The sequence below is a fragment of the Podarcis liolepis genome, assembly GCF_965112155.1.
Source record: "Podarcis liolepis genome assembly, chromosome: 8".
In the NCBI taxonomy this organism is placed as follows: Eukaryota; Metazoa; Chordata; class Lepidosauria; order Squamata; family Lacertidae; genus Podarcis; species Podarcis liolepis.
The window spans coordinates 52962150-52981288 of record NC_139560.1 but is presented as its reverse complement, the minus strand read 5'-3'; the positions used below and the strand labels follow the sequence as shown (position 1 = coordinate 52981288).

The following is a 19139-nucleotide window of genomic DNA, read 5'->3' as shown; positions in this document are numbered from 1 at the left end:
TTCTTTCTCTGGAACTAAGAGTCCCAAACACTCCAGATATTCCTCATAGGGAAGATGCACCAGCAGCAATCACTGCTTGCCCTTTGCTTATGCTATTTATTCAGTTTCAATAATGATCTTTTTCTGAGATGAGTCCACCTCAAATCCACCCCCAATCTGCTCAACAGCTGATCTTGTGAACCTTATTTTTAAAAGAAGGCAGCATGTGTCCTAGGAGCAGCCTCGATGCAGACTTGAACTGGACCACTACTTTTGGTTCAAGCAACCCTGAAAAGTTTCCATTTCTTAAAAAAAGGTAAAGGTACCCCTGCCCGTACGGGCCAGTCTTGCCAGACTCTAGGGTTGTGCGCTCATCTCACTCTATAGGCTGGGAGCCAGCGCTGTCCGCAGACACTTCCAGGTCACGTGGCCAGCGTGACAAGCTGCATCTGGCGAGCCAGCGCAGCACACGGAAACGCCGTTTACCTTCCCGCTAGTAAGCGGTCCCTATTTATCTACTTGCACCCGGGGGTGCTTTCAAACTGTTAGGTTGGCAGGCGCTGGGACCGAATGACGGGAGTGCACCCCGCCGCGGGGATTCGAACCGCCGACCATGCGATCGGCAAGTCCTAGGCGCTGAGGTTTTACCCACAGCGCCACCCGCGTCCCTTCCATTTCTTACATATGATAAAAATCCAAAAATCAAGTTTTGAAATATATGTCGCCTCTTCATTTTTTAATATTGTATTTTCAGCAAGAAGAAAGATATGCAAACAAGCACAATACACCATTTCTGCCAATGGAAAAAAATGTATCTAATGATGCAGTTTTATGGGTATCAGTTTGTATTTCTTTATTGCAACATGTTTTCACATGGCTTACCTCACTTGCAAGTTTTTATTAGAGTCTGTATTGAGAGGACTGTAAAGTACAGGAGTACTGGGAGTGCAGCTCATGGATGCCCTTTGGGTTTCACTTCAAATGAGTAAAAAGTACCTCAACCTCCAGTGCGGCTTTTGAAGTTTTAAGAGCTGCATTTTTCTCTGGGAAAAAGGCTATTTGATCTCACACATTATCTAAATGTTATGTGAGATCAAAAGACCTTTTTCTAAGAAAGAAAAACAAAATCTTCTAAGAACCTTCAAAAGAAGCTGCGGAAGACTTTATCTTGAGAAAGAGGGAATTCTGTCTCAGAATCAGATCTGACCAGCAACAATTCCCTGCCCTATTAAGTTAGCCTAGACTAGTTACACGTATTTACACAATGGGTTTTGGTTTACACACAAAAACATAACAGCACGGTACTGGACAGGAAATGCTGGAACTAATGCTTGAGTTGTTACTTTTTGTTTTGGTGTAGTTATGCTGTCAGATATACTGTTGCTGTGGCATACTTCTGACAACATGAGTTGTGGAAGAATGCCATTGTACATTAAGATCTAGACACAATATATATATATGGAAGAGCTTGCATATGGCCTGGAATGTGTCTGCCTAAATGCCTCAGTTGCCTCTCACAAACATGTAGACTAGAAATACACCTGAAACAAGGCTAGAGTTCAACTGTAGAAATATTGGAATAAAAATGGTTTCTTAACAGTCAAACAAACAAACAAATCAAAAGTGAGCATATTGAGCTTTCCTAGGCATTGGTTCATTTATTTCCAATCCTTTGTGTCTAATGAGTGCTAGTGAAATTTATTGCAATCTTTTGCTGCTGCATTTTTATAACTGCATTTTATAACATCTAGGCATATCTGCCTATTTCTTCAGCTTGCACCATTTATATGAAATGAAATGACAGATTCATGTTGTCTTAAAAAGTAGCCCAGTACTGCAGTTGTGTCAGCCAAATATATTTCACCATGGCCTAATCCAAACCTGAATTCAACCTCAGGAAGATATACTTCTCCATTCCCCTTTCCCATATGGAAAGTGATTGTCATGGCTCTAAATATTATTCAAGCACAACATTGATGACTTTGATAAATACTCCCTCTGCCCCTGTCACCTGCCATCCCCTTCCTCCTAACCTTATGCACACAAACTCCAACTCTTTTATATATAGCATTCTGAGATAGTTGTATGCTGTTGTTAAGATATACTGGAAAACATGGTAGTTCTATGAAACCTTCATTAGCCAGTGATCCTTGTACTTGTCAGTTATGAAAACATGGAAGGCATTAGATAAAGTAGGGAAGAGAGATATTTCCTCTCTCATCCTATCACTGCTGCTACCACTAGAGCAAAAATGGACAAAAAGGCAGGGCAGAATAGAAGCTTTGTGAGAAATTCTGTGCTTTTTCTGCTTCTCCCACTGCTTCCCCCCAGGGAAATCAGAGCAAATGCCAGTTAGGTTCCAATTGACATTCTGCTCCAATTTCCCTGGGGGAAAGAGTGGGTTTTCCTGGGTAAAGTGGTGTGACAAGTGGAAAACTGCTCAGATCCATGCTTTCTAGGCATGGGACAAATGGAAGAGTGGGCGAGCCCTCAGGGAGTGGATGTGTGAGGCGGTATTGCATTTGAAAGATTGAGTTTGGCAGAAAGTTCAGTTTTGAAAGTCTTATTCTAAGCCTGAGCAGGGGGTGTTTGGCAATCACTGATTCAAACCCTGGTTTAGACAGGAGTCATGATTAGCATCAGTGCAGAAAGAACTTAGTTATTCAGAGAAGGAAACCAGAAAACCCATGCCACAGAAAAAGGGAAGATAAAAGTCACTTTCGATCCTTCATTTGCATAGCTATCTACAGTATCCCCCTGCTGGCCCAGGGTGAGAACTTCAGTACATAACACTATGTACCTGGCTCCCATTTGCATATGACAGATTCCACTGACTTGTACCTGGCCACAGAAATAATGTTTGCACATTGGACTTTGACTGTCTTTAGTTCAATGAAGTGCATCTTCAATATTCTGAACATAGGTTCCATGAGCTTTATGAAGAAATCCTGATTAATTGAATGGCGCTTTAATGCATTCTGCTGTTTTTATTGTAATGGGGGAAAAGTTTTGTGTCTGGACAAGTGACAGTTGGTTTAACTGTCACTGAGGGACCTTAAGAGCTGAGAGCTGAGGTGGGGTTGGAGATTGGACTCTCAGTATGCAAAAGGAGAATAGAAAATATGCATTTTCTGATACGTGGTTGCAAGTTTAGAATATTCAGTTAGACACTGTGGTTAGCTGAGGCTGAACTAGAGGTGCCAGAACGGAACATATAGTTGAGTGCTGGTTGACCAGGAGTCAGTCCATGCTTGTTAGGGAGTCTATGTTGGTTGGTGCTTAGTGCTCATGGCGGATAGTCACAAGAAGACGACAGGAGAAGAAGAGGATCTGAAAAGAATGCAGGGTGGCTTGGTGGCCAGTTCAGGTTAAAGAGACAAAGGGAAAACCTTTGTATAAGCACCAAGGGACAAGAAGTGAGAGGCAGTTTGGAATGTGAGGCTCTGATGTCTGGAAGGAGAACCAGATGTATATTCTAACAAAATCAGGCCTGCACTTCAATAGGTTAGTAAGGGTTGAAACTTCAAAAAGAGTCCTTGTTGAGGCCTAATTGGAGTGGAGCAAATAAGGTCATCTGGCAAAAGAGTTTTAATAGGTTAACGAACTGCTTCTGAAAAACTGTCTTAGTAAAATAAATTCTATTTAAAGTGACAGTATCATGTTAATTAATTGTATACTTTTAAAGAAACAGTACTATATTAAAGAAACTACATAAGCTTGGGAGTGGAAGTTGGCAAAATGAGTTAGAAATACCTGCCTTCCCTTGCCATGGCTTTTAATAATGGATACACCATATTATTGCCCTAAATTTTACACCTACATGGTGAAATAATTAAGTCCTTTTCAGTCCATAGATGTTAGGCTAGTATATGCTTCTTAAAAGGAACATTGCTCGTTTTTTAATTTTACAATCCTTATAACAGTGTCATTGTGCCATTCTGTTTCAGAATAAAAGATGTACCTGGAACCATGGAGAGAACCACTTCACACATGTTTTCTTTCTCACAAATTATGTAGTACACATAGACAAGAGTTGGGCATCTATGGAGAACATTGCAGAAATTATCTGATAGCAGATTTTACAGGGGGAAAACAGCAGGCTTCCTTTCAAACCTAACATTACTACAATTTCTGCTATTATTCCACACAACAGGAACAAAGCCAGTTACAAAGAAGACAACTATGAGGAAAAGGAAGAGATAGAGAGAGAAGTTAAGAGCTCATGCTATCTTGTCAATGTGATTCCATCTGAATTACAAACTGCGCAATGGGACTGCCCTCTCAGCCACTCCATCTCATTGGAAACTTGCCCTTTAGCCACTTATATGGAAATGGATTCTGACAGTGTGAATGCTTGCTGGAACAAACATCTTTCATTACAAGCCAGTCATGAAGTTAACTGAGGAGATACAAACATAAAAGTTGCAGTATGGGGTGACAGTGACAAATATTCACTCCCCATATAATCTATTCTTCTCTTACAACGGACTTGTTTATTTTGTTGGTCTATTTAAACAGGACAATCCAATGCATGTCTTTTCAGCCCCATTGAATTCAATGTACCTGATTCCCAGAGTATAGGATTGTAGTCTAAATATCCAGGACTTCATATATTTTTTTTGGGGGGGGGGGAATTGAGCATGTTCAGAGAGCATTATTGAGCATGTTCAGAGAGCATCATTGAGCATGTTCAGAGAGCATTAACTCTAGTCAGCTTCAAATCTTCAAAGAGAAGGAGAAAGGGCTTCAAGGCAGGCCTATGTTTCCTGAAAATATAATCATCTTAGCCCAGTGCTTTCCCTAGTGGCTCCTTCAGTTTTTATCACATCAGGAGGAAGCCTTAGGTCAGAAATAGGGAACACAGAACAAGTGTGTTCCATGCAGCTTTCTACTGTAGCACAAAAGACACTTTTGCATTGCCTGAAACCCTCACTAAGGATCTCAGCCTCCATTTAAAATAAATTAATCTGCAGTTCATGTATTTGGGATAGGAAACCTAAAGACAAGACACTAAAACATCAGATGAGCTAACAAACCAGAGAATAGATTGTCTGCACTCCCAATTGCTCGACTCAACTGTCATTTAAATAAATAAATAAAAATTATTCACCAAATTACACAAAAAGTGACAACTGAAGATAAAGATAAACATAGGAAATAAAAAACCCATATACTGTTGATAAATAAATACCGAGTATAATTGGGCCACAACTGTGGCCCTGGTTCCAAGATAAAACAAATGAATTGCATTCTGCCATTATAGCTCAAAGGGACGCAGGTGGCGCTGTGGGTAAAACCTCAGCGCCTAGGACTTGCCGATCATATGGTCGGCGGTTCGAATCCCCGCGGCGGGCTGCGCTCCTGTCGTTCGGTCCCAGCGCCTGCCAACCTAGCAGTTCGAACGCACCCTCAGGTGCAAGTGGATAAATAGGGACCGCTTACCAGCAGGAAGGTAAACGGCGTTCCGTGTGCTGCGCTGGCTCGCCAGATGCAGCTTGTCACGCTGGCCACGTGACCCGGAAGTGTCTGCGGACTGTGCTGGCTCCCGGCCTATAGAGTGAGATGAGCGCACAACCCTAGAGTCTGGCAAGACTGGCCCGTACGGGCAGGGATACCTTTACCTTTACCTTTATTATAACCCAAAATCCTAGGGTGAAGAAGGTTTATCTTTAATGTCAGATTGTTTAGAATTCCATTTACTTATAAACCACCTCCATGCTTTTCTAAACTTGCTAGCCTTTCTTTACATAGATGTAACATGTAATTTTATTCATAATACTGAGATTCCATACTTTTAAAAAGAACATTATTTCAGTCCTGGTGCATCCTAGGTTTTCCCACAATTAATGTGAATATCCCTACAAATATGAACACGACAAGTTACTAATGTTAAGTTTGAGTTGTTGGGATATCTAACCCACAGGAAAAGGACTCAAGGTACGATAAAACACTTCATCCATTTTAAACTAAAAACAGAGTACAGTGGTACCTCAGTTTACGAATTTAATCCATTCAAGAAGTCCGTTCTTAAACTGAAACCATTCTTAAACCGAGGTGTGCTCTCCCTAATGAGGCCTCCCGCTGCCGGTGCCCTTCCATTGTTTGGATTTCATTCTTAGACCGAGGTAAAGGTTTTGCGGAGTTCATAAACTGAATCGTTCGTAAACAGGACTGTTCTTAAACCGAGGTACCACTGTATATATGATCAAAGCTGTATCACCCCCACCATTTCACCAACTGTCAAAAGAAAAACACATCATCTGTGGCTTGGAATCCATTACAAACCTGCACATTTTGTATTAAAAATAGCACTATCTGGATGTGAGTTTCTTTCATACAATTCATATCACATGAGAGAGATAAAGGATAACCATGCTAGACTCTTCCCTCTGTCACATCAGCATCCCACTCCTGCTGCCTATCATATGTTGGAGATTAGCATCTGCAGTAGGGAGCCTGTTCACCTTACATAGTCTTTGCACAAGATTTAGAACTGCAAATCCTGTGTGTGTGTGGTGGGCTGTCTATGTGAATACAAGAGGCCCTCAATGCACACATTTGCCCTCCAATAAAAGGTGGGTGGTAGGTATGGACAAACGCTGAAGATGAAAATGCTAACTTGAACTACATGACTCACAGTATGTTTCTAGAGTGCCCGTACGTCATCCTTTCAGAGCATATTTTCCAACATTGTGGAGTTCAGAAATATATTAAAGCTCAGCTAAAAGCAGGCAAGTGTAGATCTTTAAAGCTGCTGGGCAAAACATTTTACTTGAAACAGAACTCTTCTGGTGAGAAGAGTTAAATATTGTAAGTAAGTGAACTTGAAATCAGTGTTTGAGATATATTATCCTTCTATTACGGTCCTTTTAAATAATATCCTAAAATGAAAAAGGAAAACTAAAATAAATCAAATGTATTGAGAATATTGACTGTCCCCTAAATGGGCTCTTCCTTTGAACATCCTGTTGCCTAAAAATTAATGCACTCAGTTCAAGTTAGTGGGAAGGAAAATGCCTGTGTGAGTCAACCATAGAAACATTGCATGTTCTCAATTTGCTGCAAGGCTGCCTGTTGCACAAAAGAAAGTGGCCTAAGCAAAGGACAAAGTGATTTAGAATGCTATGATGGAAATTCTTCATAACTTCAAAGTTTTCCCCATAATAATATGCTCTCAAAATGTGTGGTTTTTTAAAAATGAATAAAAACCAGAGTTTGTTCATGTGTATATTAACAGTCAAATATTTACGTTGGTAACCAAGGTAAGTTTTTAAAAAAAGGGGGGGGGTGAAGATTGTCTTGTGGCACCTAGGCAAATGTAGTCTTCTGACCACTGTACGATGACATTTATTAACCTTTATGATGCCTTTATAATAAGCTTCATTGGTTTTGCTTCTTTAAAGACAGGCCTGATCTATCAAACAAAAGAGCATATACTGGAATTCTTGAGAGCAAATATTGTTCATGGCATAACATCACTGGCCATGCCCCAGAAAAGAGCACATCTTGTTCCTTTAAAAAAAGATCATGCCACAATCCAACTACTATTTAAACTTGGGAAGCTTCAAAAGCAGCTTGCAATGTGGCATGGTTAATGTTTAGCATTAGGGAAAAGAGGATGTATAAAGGCATACACACATGGACACCACATTCAGAAAAAAACACCTTGATGGGTGTTCCATCTACCTATCAGGGCTAACTCCATGTATTAAATATAGACTCTGAGGGAACATATAACCTAAAATAACTAATGTCATAATCCATTTTTCAGTATCATGTTAATGTATCTATGGGTATTAAGTTTCTTAAAGAAGTCTGATTTTGTTTTTATTAATTTCACAATTATTCCCTTCCTAATGCAGCAAATGCCTTTTGCAATATTGGAGTGAGATCCTTACCCGTGCTTTTTGTTCCATCTCCATCATCAATCTTTCATGTTGTTCAGCTATTGCCAGCGTTGCAGAATGGACTTTCTGATAGATCATCTCGCCTTCCCTTGTTTGAAAGGTGAACAGCCCTTCTCCTGTGTCGCACATCCTAGAAAAAGTTCTAAATTAATTAATTTATTTTATAACGCCTTGATAAAATAAACATGCATAGTTGGGTTCTTCTGGTATTCATATTGCTAATGAATTATTATGGCAATGGGTGCACAGTATTACTCTGTCAACAGACCAATGGATTTCTAATGACATAGGCAAAATTTAGTCTTGACATTAAAGCTGCTTTGAGAATCTTAAATCCATGCATTTAACTTGTGCACATTCGGCTTTACATGTGTGGCAAAAATAAAGATAAAAAATTAAAAGGGGCAGAAAAATAAAGTCTGTGGTCTTTATGTCACCCTCTAAGAGACAACACCCTGTGGTCTTTCCTTTTTGGTGGCAACCTTGCTGAAGGTGTGCCTGCTGCCCAAGGCAGCATTCCTGTTATGTTCCTGGCCAAGGAAGATGATACAGTTAGGCAGGGGCTGATGATAACCCTACAAGGAGGCAGCAGAGTCACTGTAAAAGGCCACAGAGTATGGGCAAACATATGTCAGAGTTCATCTCTTTATTTGTCTGGGTTGATGTCTGTTCTCGCTCTCCCACTGGCGGTCTGATGCTGGAACTAGTTCTTCAGGCATCCACCATTTTATGCCCTGGCCAACAAAAATGATGCTATCAGCTACAGATTGCTGTAAAACTGTTGAGTCAGGTGGGCAGTCCAGGATAACAGTTTCAAACATCAGAATTATCTGTCTTTTGCCTGGAAGAGTTTGCATATTTTTTAAAAAAGGAGATCAAGTTCTACTTCCAGCCTACTTTCACTTGCTTTTCATATTGAATTTCAGCTTCTCCCATGGGCAAAGACCAGATCATTCACCCCACTCAGTTTCAGAGTGACCAGCTTCCTATATTACCATATTTATAGAACAGGGATGGCACATGTGCCAGATTGTTGGCCCCTGTATATATATATATTTAAAAATGCAGTTGGCTCATTCACTTGAGTCAAGGAAGGAAGGAATGAATAGGAAATGGTAGCTGCCACAGTGACTGTGAAAAGTGCATTTGAAGATTGCTGTCTGTAAGTGCAACTGTGTTTGGACAATCATACCTTATCTTAGTCAACTCATATACGCATCCAACATTTGCCCATGTACACTGCCTATCCCTTCCTCTGTTCATGCTAACCATGCTTAAACTGGAAAAACTCTAATTACTCATAGTTTGGGTAAGATTTAAGTTGCCACAAAAACTCAGGTTACCATAGATTTAGCAGAGGGAAGCTTTGTGGCCCCAGTCCATTTGCCTGCATGTTCTCCATTGGCATGTGAAAGAATTTTCCAAGTCCCATTATGTCATCGAGCACCCAAAATAAAAAAGTTCCAGTTGGAATTTTCCCACTTACACTGTTGTGGAAATACAATTATACCAGTGCTATACGGCTACAATGATAGGAAAAAAGCCAGGAGCTATACAAGGAAAATAATTTTCAAAAAACAAAACAACAACAACAAAAAAACCAAACAGCAAAGAGCACTGAGGCTGTGCTGGTAGGGTGAGATAGTCAATAAAGAAAAGGTTAAAGCACATAAAAGTTCACAATAAAAGCTTGCAAAGGTTAACAAGTAAAGATGAGAGTGAAGCCAACCAAAGTTGAGCAGGAAATGCAATTAATCAAAGCAGCATATCTTGACAGCAGACAAGCCCTATAGGTGGAAAAAAGGTCATAGAAAAAGTAGAGAAGACCTGTAAATCAGCGATGACACAGAACAAAGATTAACAACAGGAAGAACATGGAGTAAGTAAAGGGCAATGAAGAGAACACACAGATCTAAGCAGTTCAGTGTCTGGTCTGTTCTAAAAGGTGTGATATAGTCATTCTCAGCTGCCTCCAATCCATTAAACTCAAGAAGTACTTGACAAGGTCCAAAAGTTCTACTACTTCACAGGAGGGTTCTGTCCATGTGATACACATTTGAAATTTCCAAGAAAGATTAAAAACATGTATCTTGGATTCAGGAGTGAACTCACTAGTAAATATTGGTCCTGCTTTTGTGACTCGATGTGTTGCTCATAATCATTAGTTTGTGGACTTCAGTATATGAATTCCTCTTGCTTTGAAGTTCATCGGGCTGAAGTTGACAGAGGCAATAGTTAAAGAGGTGGGAGGACCATTGGAAGCTGGTTTCACAGCTATTCTATTTGTTCAAAACTACCGTATGATTCTTAGGGTTTATGGAACTAACAATATAACCCCCTTTTTAAGTGATGAAGAGTCAGGAAAAACTCAGAAAAGTTCAATTGTACTTGTCTGGAGCAACCATTCCTAATCTTGAGTACTCCTGGTTATATATGTTGTGGGCTTATTTATTTATCTGTTACTCAATAGGAACATTCTTCTGTCTTGCTTACTTTCTGTTGTTAGTGTTCCAGAAAAATATAATGCTGCTCTCAGGGATAAAATCCAATTTCTACAGTCTTTCTTTGTAAGTTCATAGTAACAGTAGACCAACCCTCCCACTCCAAACACAAGCATGGCTTGGGTGTTTTTCACAAAGCTGGGCAGTGACACAAATGCTTTCCATCCTGAATGAGGAATGTTCAAAGGGGCATTTCACAACAACAACCTGCTGGTACACATGGGTCACCTGGTGCACTTTACAGGATATTATACATAAAGCAATGTGTAAAAAGAGTTTTCCTTTTCACTGGGGTAAGGCATTCCACGTCTGGTAGTTTCATCTTCACATCACTCCTCCTCTATCCATGCAAAACAGAAATTTTAAAATATACTTATTATATAAAATAACATTTTATGGCCCCATGTTTTAATAATGGTTTTATCTACTGTTGTTATTTTAATAGTTATGGGCTTATTCTATAGATTTATTTTGAAGGGTTAGCTACATAACCTAAAGTTATACTAAGAAAGTTTTCATGAGACAGATGTTAGCCAATTTGAACTGACATTTCCCAATCTGGTTTTTAGAGGGCAGATGCTAACCTTTAAACCCCCCTTTGGATAAGCTGAAAACTATGCCAACTTGGCAGGTTTCTTGAATCCCTCTCAGAAATATCAACTGCAGATGGAAAAGAAACCAATAAGGAGGATACCAATACAGTAAGGAGAGGATGTGAAGTACAATATTAAGATGCGGACATAGGAGCTAATCTTTGTATGGGTATATTTGTTTGCATGATGGATACATGTCATACTTGTGGCTAATATCGCTCTATATTTTGCACTTACTTCTTCTAAAACAGCATGTCATATACCACATGATGCCCCCTGCCCTCCCATAACCTGGCCAGCTCAGAAATGGCACTTGCATACTACTGATCTGTCCGGCAGCACAGTGTGAACTTCAAAACTCAATGGCCAGCTGGTCCTCAGCCTTCACAGTTCTATCTGGAAAAGAGCCACAAGAGATTTCCCTCCCCTCAGCACTGTAATTACTGAGGAGATCACTAGACAGCCACCTTAGAAGTGCCTTCAAATTCACTGGTGCTCTGCTTGGGCTACACAACACTACACTACAGGCTTGGTCAGGAACAAAGTTCAGCTTAGGTCAAAACAGATCAGAGCCATGTGTCACTTCTGTGCTGACCAGCCTCCCTTCAGTCTTTCTAGCACTGTGGAGAGAGACACCCCAGGAAGCCTCTGAATTATTTCAAAGGTCTCTGAAGTTATGGAAGTGTTGAAAGATCTCTCAGCTCAGATGTGGTGCACAACTCTGCAGGGAGTATTGTGCTATTTGTACTATTCCCCCAATAGGAATAGTATTGACTGTGGAGGTAGATACAGCATGCTTATGAACAAATTAAGTATTCAGAGAGCCCACCAACTTCAAAACAGGAAGTTTACCTTAAAAACACAAAACCTTTGCAATAAAACATGAACATAGACTGAGGAGTGCTTCCCCCTCCAACCATCAGGTATTCATTAAGAAACCATATTAAACTTATCTATATTACATGCTGCACTGAATAATAATATAAACACACAAACAAAAGCAGGCTGGTGAAGCTAATTATCTATACAGTTTTAATGATGCACCCACCTTTTCCAAAGATGGAAGCAGTGGAGCAAACTAACATGTTGTCAGATAATTAATCCTCGAGAATTATAAAACCCAGTGCAATGGAATGAATTATACATATTATTTAGCACACCTTGCCTGGCTTTAGTGCTTCTGCTTAACAAAGGCAAAATAACAGTACACACGCACAAATTCAGGAGTCATAATGGCATATTCCAAAATCTGAGCTTCTTTCCTATGTTAGAGCAATCATTTATTAAGTTTATATTAGTCTTAAAATATTGTATTATTTGGACAAGAAAAAAAGTTATCCTTGTTACCTTCTTATCCTTCTCACCACAAATATGACAATTACATTCCTTCAAAAATGAAGAGAATCTCATGATAATAAATAAAATACTTAACTACCTCCAATGTTACAACTGCAAATAGGAAATAAAACCATCCTAGGATGGTTAAGAACCATAGTGATGTTTTTATTATGTTTTTAGATTTGCCATAAGCTGCCCAGAGTGGCTGGGGAAACCCAGCCAGATGGGTGGGGTATTGTTAAAATTATTATTCATACATATGATAACACCAGGCAAACAGTTCCATGTCTACCACATTGTAGGGTACCTCAAAAGTTCAACATGTAAGGAAGCAAAAAACAGGGATTTCACCTACACCAGATATCAAGCCAGAACAAGTGATGAGATTTGCTTCTTGGGTGAATTTAATTTATTTCATTTCATAAAATTTATACACTGCTTGATTGTAAAAAAACAAACAAACAAACCCTCAAAGCAGTTTACAAAAAAGATAAAACAATAGAATTATCAAGAAAAAATTACAATACAAAAAGTTAAAATACCAAACAGGTTAAAAATCAGATCAATTTTCTAAGCATCATCTTTCTAAGCATCTAGGCAGGCTTGTTTAAACAATAATGTCTTTAGCAGGCACTGAAAAGATTAGAGTGAAGGTGCCTGCTTGATATCTGCCACACTAAACGATCAGGTTCTTACAAATGCAGAACGTGTATTATGTGGCACCTGTATTATGTGGCACAATTCCACTGATCGAAGTGGTTGAGTGGGAACATGCGAGGTAAGGTGATTTCATAGGTAAAATAGTCTCAAGTTGTTAAGATACTAATAGCAACACATTGAACTTGAATTTATGCACAAAACAAAGCTCATATGACTCCATTTCCACACAGAAAGGGAAGTGACAGTGAGCATTCGTTTTATAAGGGCCTCAGACCCAAACAGGAAATTTAAGAGGGTCTAGGCTGACACCACCCATTCATGCCAGACAGTGAATCCACTAAGCCAAAGTAACACATTTTTCCTGAGCTTTGGCATGTTCCTGTATCCTTTGGTAGTTATTTGGTCCTACCTCCTGGCTTGTCCTTTCATCCTCACTCTCCTGCCCAGGCATAATTACTTGGCTTCAGATCAGTTATCACAAGTTGCAATCTGTTTGTGACCTGGTTGTAACCTGTGGCCCTACAGACCAGAGCATGGCCATATGCTAGGGCAGAATTTAGCTTAACTTGAACGCTAAATTTTCTCTGTTGGATTGTAGGAGGAAATGTGGTAAATATGATAACACAGCAAGTTTAAAAGTGAACATACTGCATTAAATGTTTATGGTACTGAAATGACATCTTTAGTTCTTGGTCCACCTTGGGGAAAAAGTTGTGATTATCTTTTCCCATTACTTATATTTTTCATCTGTTCCAGTTTCTTTTTTTGCTGGATTATATATGTTGTACTCCTTTCCACTCCTTTTTCTTTACAAGGCAAAAGAAACCAATTTATCTATTTATATTTATTTTTAACATTTCTAACCATCAGAACATGATAACAGTGAGGAGTACAACTACTTATCTAGATATATCATTAGTCTTCTGTGGATGTGCTGCCTAGGGTAAATGGAAATAGCAATCGTTTAAAAACTTCCCTATATATTATGCCAACTGTGCTATCAGATATCAGCAGCTGTCTGACTTTCAAGAGTGGCAACCTCAAGATACTGACTGCACACAGCAGAAGATGGATGCCCACGGAGAGTCTCTCAATCCTTTTATGTCATGCATAAACTTACCATTCAACCTGCCCTGCCTTTAGCCATGGCTCTAATTCCCAAAGCAGCTGATCACAGCAGGGCCCTAGCAGTCTCACAACCCTGGTTTTGCAGTCTAGGTCTTTAGGTCCCTGAGGGCCAGTTAAGGATGTCAGCCAGCACTGTCTGCTCATTCCTCTAGTTTTTCCACCTAGCAGATGCCAACCATATGGGGTATTCTGCAGGGGACAGAGGAAGGGAAATACTAGGACTGATGTTAACTGAAGAACTATGCACAAATTATCCCATATGGATATACATATAACACCACACATTTACCACCACCTGAAAGCAGTATCACTACCTCCAAACCAAGCTCTGAACCACTGAAATGAAATAATATCAAGCTTCCCTGTCATGAAATGGAACAGAAAATGTTTGGGCATGCGTGTCATCAAAACAAGGTGCGTCAACATCATGACTGCAAATGTTGAATCAAAGCCCCATATTCAAGAGTTTACCTGACAAACATTCATAGCAACAATTGATACAGTGCTGTTAAATAAGACTTTGAAATTTTACTTCTTGCCATTTACTGTTACTTTAAAACCATACAGTTAAATTATTGCAAGTTTACCAATCCAACTCCCGGCTCCAAAGCTTGATCCTCCCTGCATTTCTCTCTACAGTATTGCAATTTATTTTACATTGCAAGCGAAGTGTATGAGCAAACATTGTTTTCTATACCAAGGTGATTCAAGGAAATGACCTAAGCCAATATGGCAACAAATGAAAATAAACAATCTCAATCGGATCTAGGAAACATTTGTTTTTAATATAGCAAAGAGACCTTGAATGTAAAGCAAATTACACTCAACAAACTTCAAAATAAAGATGTTAATTCAGTCTTTCTCTCCAAAGCCTAATGCTGAGCAAGACAGGCTCATTATTTCAACCCTCATTTATCCTGGATGCCAACAACCAACAGTTTCACAAAACCTACTACATTTAGATACATATAAGGAGGTCCCATCTGAAGACTAAAAAAGTCCCCATGCTCACATATGTCTCCTCTGCCTCTTTTCACACATTGATTCTGGAGCTTAAGAAGGATTGTGTATTACTCCTAAATGTTATCCCTTGAGCTAATGCCACATTTTGCTTTAATGGTAAAACAGAAGGGTTATTCTAATCTTTGCTTATCTGTCTGCACTACCTAAAACTATTACTTTATACAGTTTACCATAGTTGGCAATCCACAGCAAGAAACTTACAATAGCCACACACACCCACACACCCACACACCATAATCAGGGCCAAGCTAAATCTGACACTAGAGTTTTCATCTTTTGGTAGATTCCTTTTATCAGCACCATGGACAGCTACAAGACTGAAAGCTCATCACCAGCATCTGGTTACATACTCTGCATGGACGTATACAAAGGCCCACAGTTTATGTGGCAATGCCACATGAAGCTGCTGCTAGTTTATAGAACGACAGAATTGTAGAGTTGGAAGGTATAATGCAGGAATCTCAAAAAGTCATCTCCATTCCTTTTTATAGGTCTGTTCTGAGCATGACACATATTAGATATTGCTAGAGATGGGTGATAAAGTCAATTCTTATTTATTTATTACTTCTATATGCCACCTTTTACTGAACGGAGCTCAAAGTTATGTACATGGTTCTTCTTATCCCCATTAATCCTCAGTATAGCCCTGTGAGGTAGGTTAGGCTGAGAGAGAGTGACTGCCCCAAGGTCACCAACAAGTTCTGTTGACACCAGGAATGTCTGAAACAGCTGCTACCATGCGATAAATTCCAGAACAAAGCAATAAATTCCTGAACAAGCAATTCCTGAACAAAAGTAACAAATTGGAAAGATAAAAGTCTATGACAAATTGTTGTAAGATTTTTTTTATCTTTTTGAAAACTTAAGTAGGTATTCCTCAACTTGAGCATGATAACCCTTACTTATGCTACTGGTTGCTCTAATATTTTTGGCTCATGTTAACAGTCCAGTTTCCCAGATTCTATCATTCACAAAAGTTTTAGCTGAATCTTTATGAGCTAAAGCACACTGACTTCAGGCACACCAATTGTGATACGAAAAAGTTCATGGCTTGGGAACTGCAATTTATATTCTTGTGCCTATTTTTAGGTTTTTATCATCCTTCCCTTCCCTTCTTGGTAATGAAACCATTAGACACACTCAGTGGGAAGACCAAATAACAGAACTGATTCCTGCTCTTGAGCAGTTATGCTCTGAAAAAGCTCATTTTAGGCATTTAAAATGTGGGCTGAATATTCTGACCCTGACCTAAGCATGTTAATTATAATGTCTGTAGAGGGCCTACGTATGCAGATGCAAAAGGGTTTGCAGCTCCTTTGCAAATAATACTCCACAGCTGGACACGTGGGTTGTCCACAGACATTCTAATTAATGCATCTGTGGTGATGGTCAAATCTGCCATCAACATGCTGCATTCCTCAAAAGTTTATTATAAATGGTTTAAATGCCTGAAAGGGGTTTTTACCATTTGGCATCACACCTTCTAGGCTCAAAACAAGCATGCAGCTCTTCCCTCTTCACCTAAATATGGATAACTGACACACATTTGCTGCATTGTCAGCATAGATAATGTGTGTTCAAAACCACAACTACAACATGTAGAATTTATGTCTGCTGCCAACTTAAGCATGTTTGCTTATTCATCAACCTGAAATGTCTTATGCTTCATCCCATTTTATTATGGAAAGTACACTACCTTTTGCTAAGTTGGAAAGCACACAGACTAATGGAGTTTTCTGTATTTGCTGTATTTAAGTGTCAGAACTCCCAGAGGGTAGCTGTGTTGCAGCAAAAACAACAAGCGGTCCTATTGCAACTTTATAACAAATTTATTATGGCAACCTCCTGCTTCTTATTCCCCATACGTTGCAACTACAAAGCACTCTTTTCACATTCCACCCAGTGATTAAGCCACCATCGCCTCATTTTCTGCAGCTCTTTTCACACCCCCACTTTCACTCCCATTCCCATGCCTCCTACTTTCTCCTTTTTTTGCACCTTCCCCCGCATGGTGGTGCTGTGGTCTAAATCACTGAGACTTGGGCTTGACAATCAAAAGGTCAGCAGTCCGAGTCCCCGCGATGGGGTGAGCTCCCGTTGCTTTGTCCCAGCTCCTACCAACCTAGCAGTTCGAAAGCACCCCAAAAAGTGCAAGTAGATAAATAGGTTCCGCTCCGGCGGGAAGGTAAATGGCATTTCCGTGCACTGCTCTGGTGTCAGTGTTCTGTTGCGGCAGAAGCAGCTTGGTCATGCTGGCCACATGACCTGGAAAAACTGTCTGCGGAGTGGGCAAACACCGGCTCCCTCGGCCTGTAAAGCGAGATGAGCGCCGCAACCCCAGAGTTGTTCGTGACTGGATTTAACTGTCAGGGGTCCCTTTACCTTTACCTGCATTTTCACCTTTATTTTCTTTTTCCTCCTTCCTTTTCTCAACTCTCCCCTGGACACAGACATCTACAATTTCCATGTCCCCTCCTCTCTCTCCCTCTGCAGTCCCCCTTTGCACACATATCCCATGATCATATATGCTACTGTATCTTTAAGATGAAAAGAATCTTAATGGCAAGTTCAGGCTGTTCAGTTAGAGAAGGTGAAGTTCAGCTGACGGATGCTGTAAATAAATGGGCATTTGCTTCCTAATGAAATATATGTTCTAAATAGAAACAGGGAATCTGGAGCTTCATGGTGGAGATAACATATGGTACAAGGAGTGAAATACATTCTGTGAGGGCACTATGGAATTTTTAGGGCTCTGGACTCCTTATCTCTTTGAAAAGAGGCAGCAGGAAAGGAAGAGGGAGAAGTTTAAGAACAGTGAAAAGGAAAGGTCAATGAAAGGGGGAGAAGTAGCTGTTTTAAACAATAACAGAAGTTTGAGTAAAGCAAGGGTGGTGGTGGAGGAGGGATGGGCTTCCATGCCATGGCCACTGCAGTTGTGCAGCCTGCCTTCAGTTTGATTCCCCTCCCCTCCCTGATTTAATGCAAATCCAGGATTGTGAAGAGGCACTACAAATCCTCCAGTAGGGCCTACATGATGACACACTCCCATTTTTACTAGATGCAAGACAAGCTTTCATAGAATCATAGAGTTGGAATAGACCACAAGGGCCATCGAGTCCAACCCCCTGCCAAGCAGGAAACAGCTTTCATGGACAGCTTTCATGGACTAAATTCTGCTTCATCAAGTGCATGAAGTCTGGTGCTCAGTTGTCAGGTATGTATACTTGATGTGAAAAGTCAAAGAAAGTTTGGAACTTCTTTAGAACTTCTTTCATTAAAAGAAATAAAAAAAAAATCAAATTCCAGACAGAAAAATAACAACTTCTCTTAAAAGTGTCCACTGATGCTTCATGTCCCATCATGGCAATAATAAAACATTATTCCATATGAGTCAATCTACTTACTATATTTCCATAATTGTCTCTTACCTTCCAGATTCAAAAGTGAACCATGTTGAGTCCCGCCCATATCTTCTCAGAGAACTGAGAGGCCACATCACCAGCTTCACCTTAGCATTGTGTATATCCCAGAGATAGATGTTTTCATGTGTAATCTGCATTGTACATTCTCCGTAGATATCTAAATTTGGTGTAGGCATTAGGTAAACATTGAAGCGCTCTGGAAAGGAGTGGAAAATCATGGTGAAAATAGTGAGCTAAGTTGCATTATGATGATAATTCCCTTTCAGTCTAGTGACAAGCATGTACATAATAAACCCATTTAAATACATCAATGCAACTCTCTCAGAAGACAGCTCATAGTACATCTGGAAGCACAGCTGAGACCTCTTTATCATTAGTAACAGATGCTCAATGGCATAATGTAACAGTTAAACACTGTCTGTTGTCAGTGACCTTCATAAAATGATATCATTAGCTTCTTCTTATTGCATTAATAATTTCAATTAGCAAGCTATTTTGAAAGAGCTTCTTTACTGTGATGGACCTTTTTATTCCAAAGGGAAAAAACCAAACAAAGCATCAACATATTTCATTAGAAAATCTGAAAAC

At 39.8% G+C, this 19139-nt stretch overlaps 1 protein-coding gene across 1 annotated transcript in view; it reads right to left on the bottom strand.

Annotated features, from left to right (window-relative positions):
- The window catches only part of DOK6 (docking protein 6), a 173850-nt gene that overhangs the window by 38542 nt on the left and 116169 nt on the right, over positions 1-19139 (bottom strand). Inside the window, exons 5-6 of the mRNA XM_083518798.1 lie at positions 18558-18747; positions 7878-8016 (exon numbers count right to left, since the gene is read on the bottom strand). Of these exons, the coding sequence (XP_083374924.1) occupies positions 7878-8016; positions 18558-18747 (329 nt within the window). The remainder of the gene's footprint in view (positions 1-7877; positions 8017-18557; positions 18748-19139) is intronic.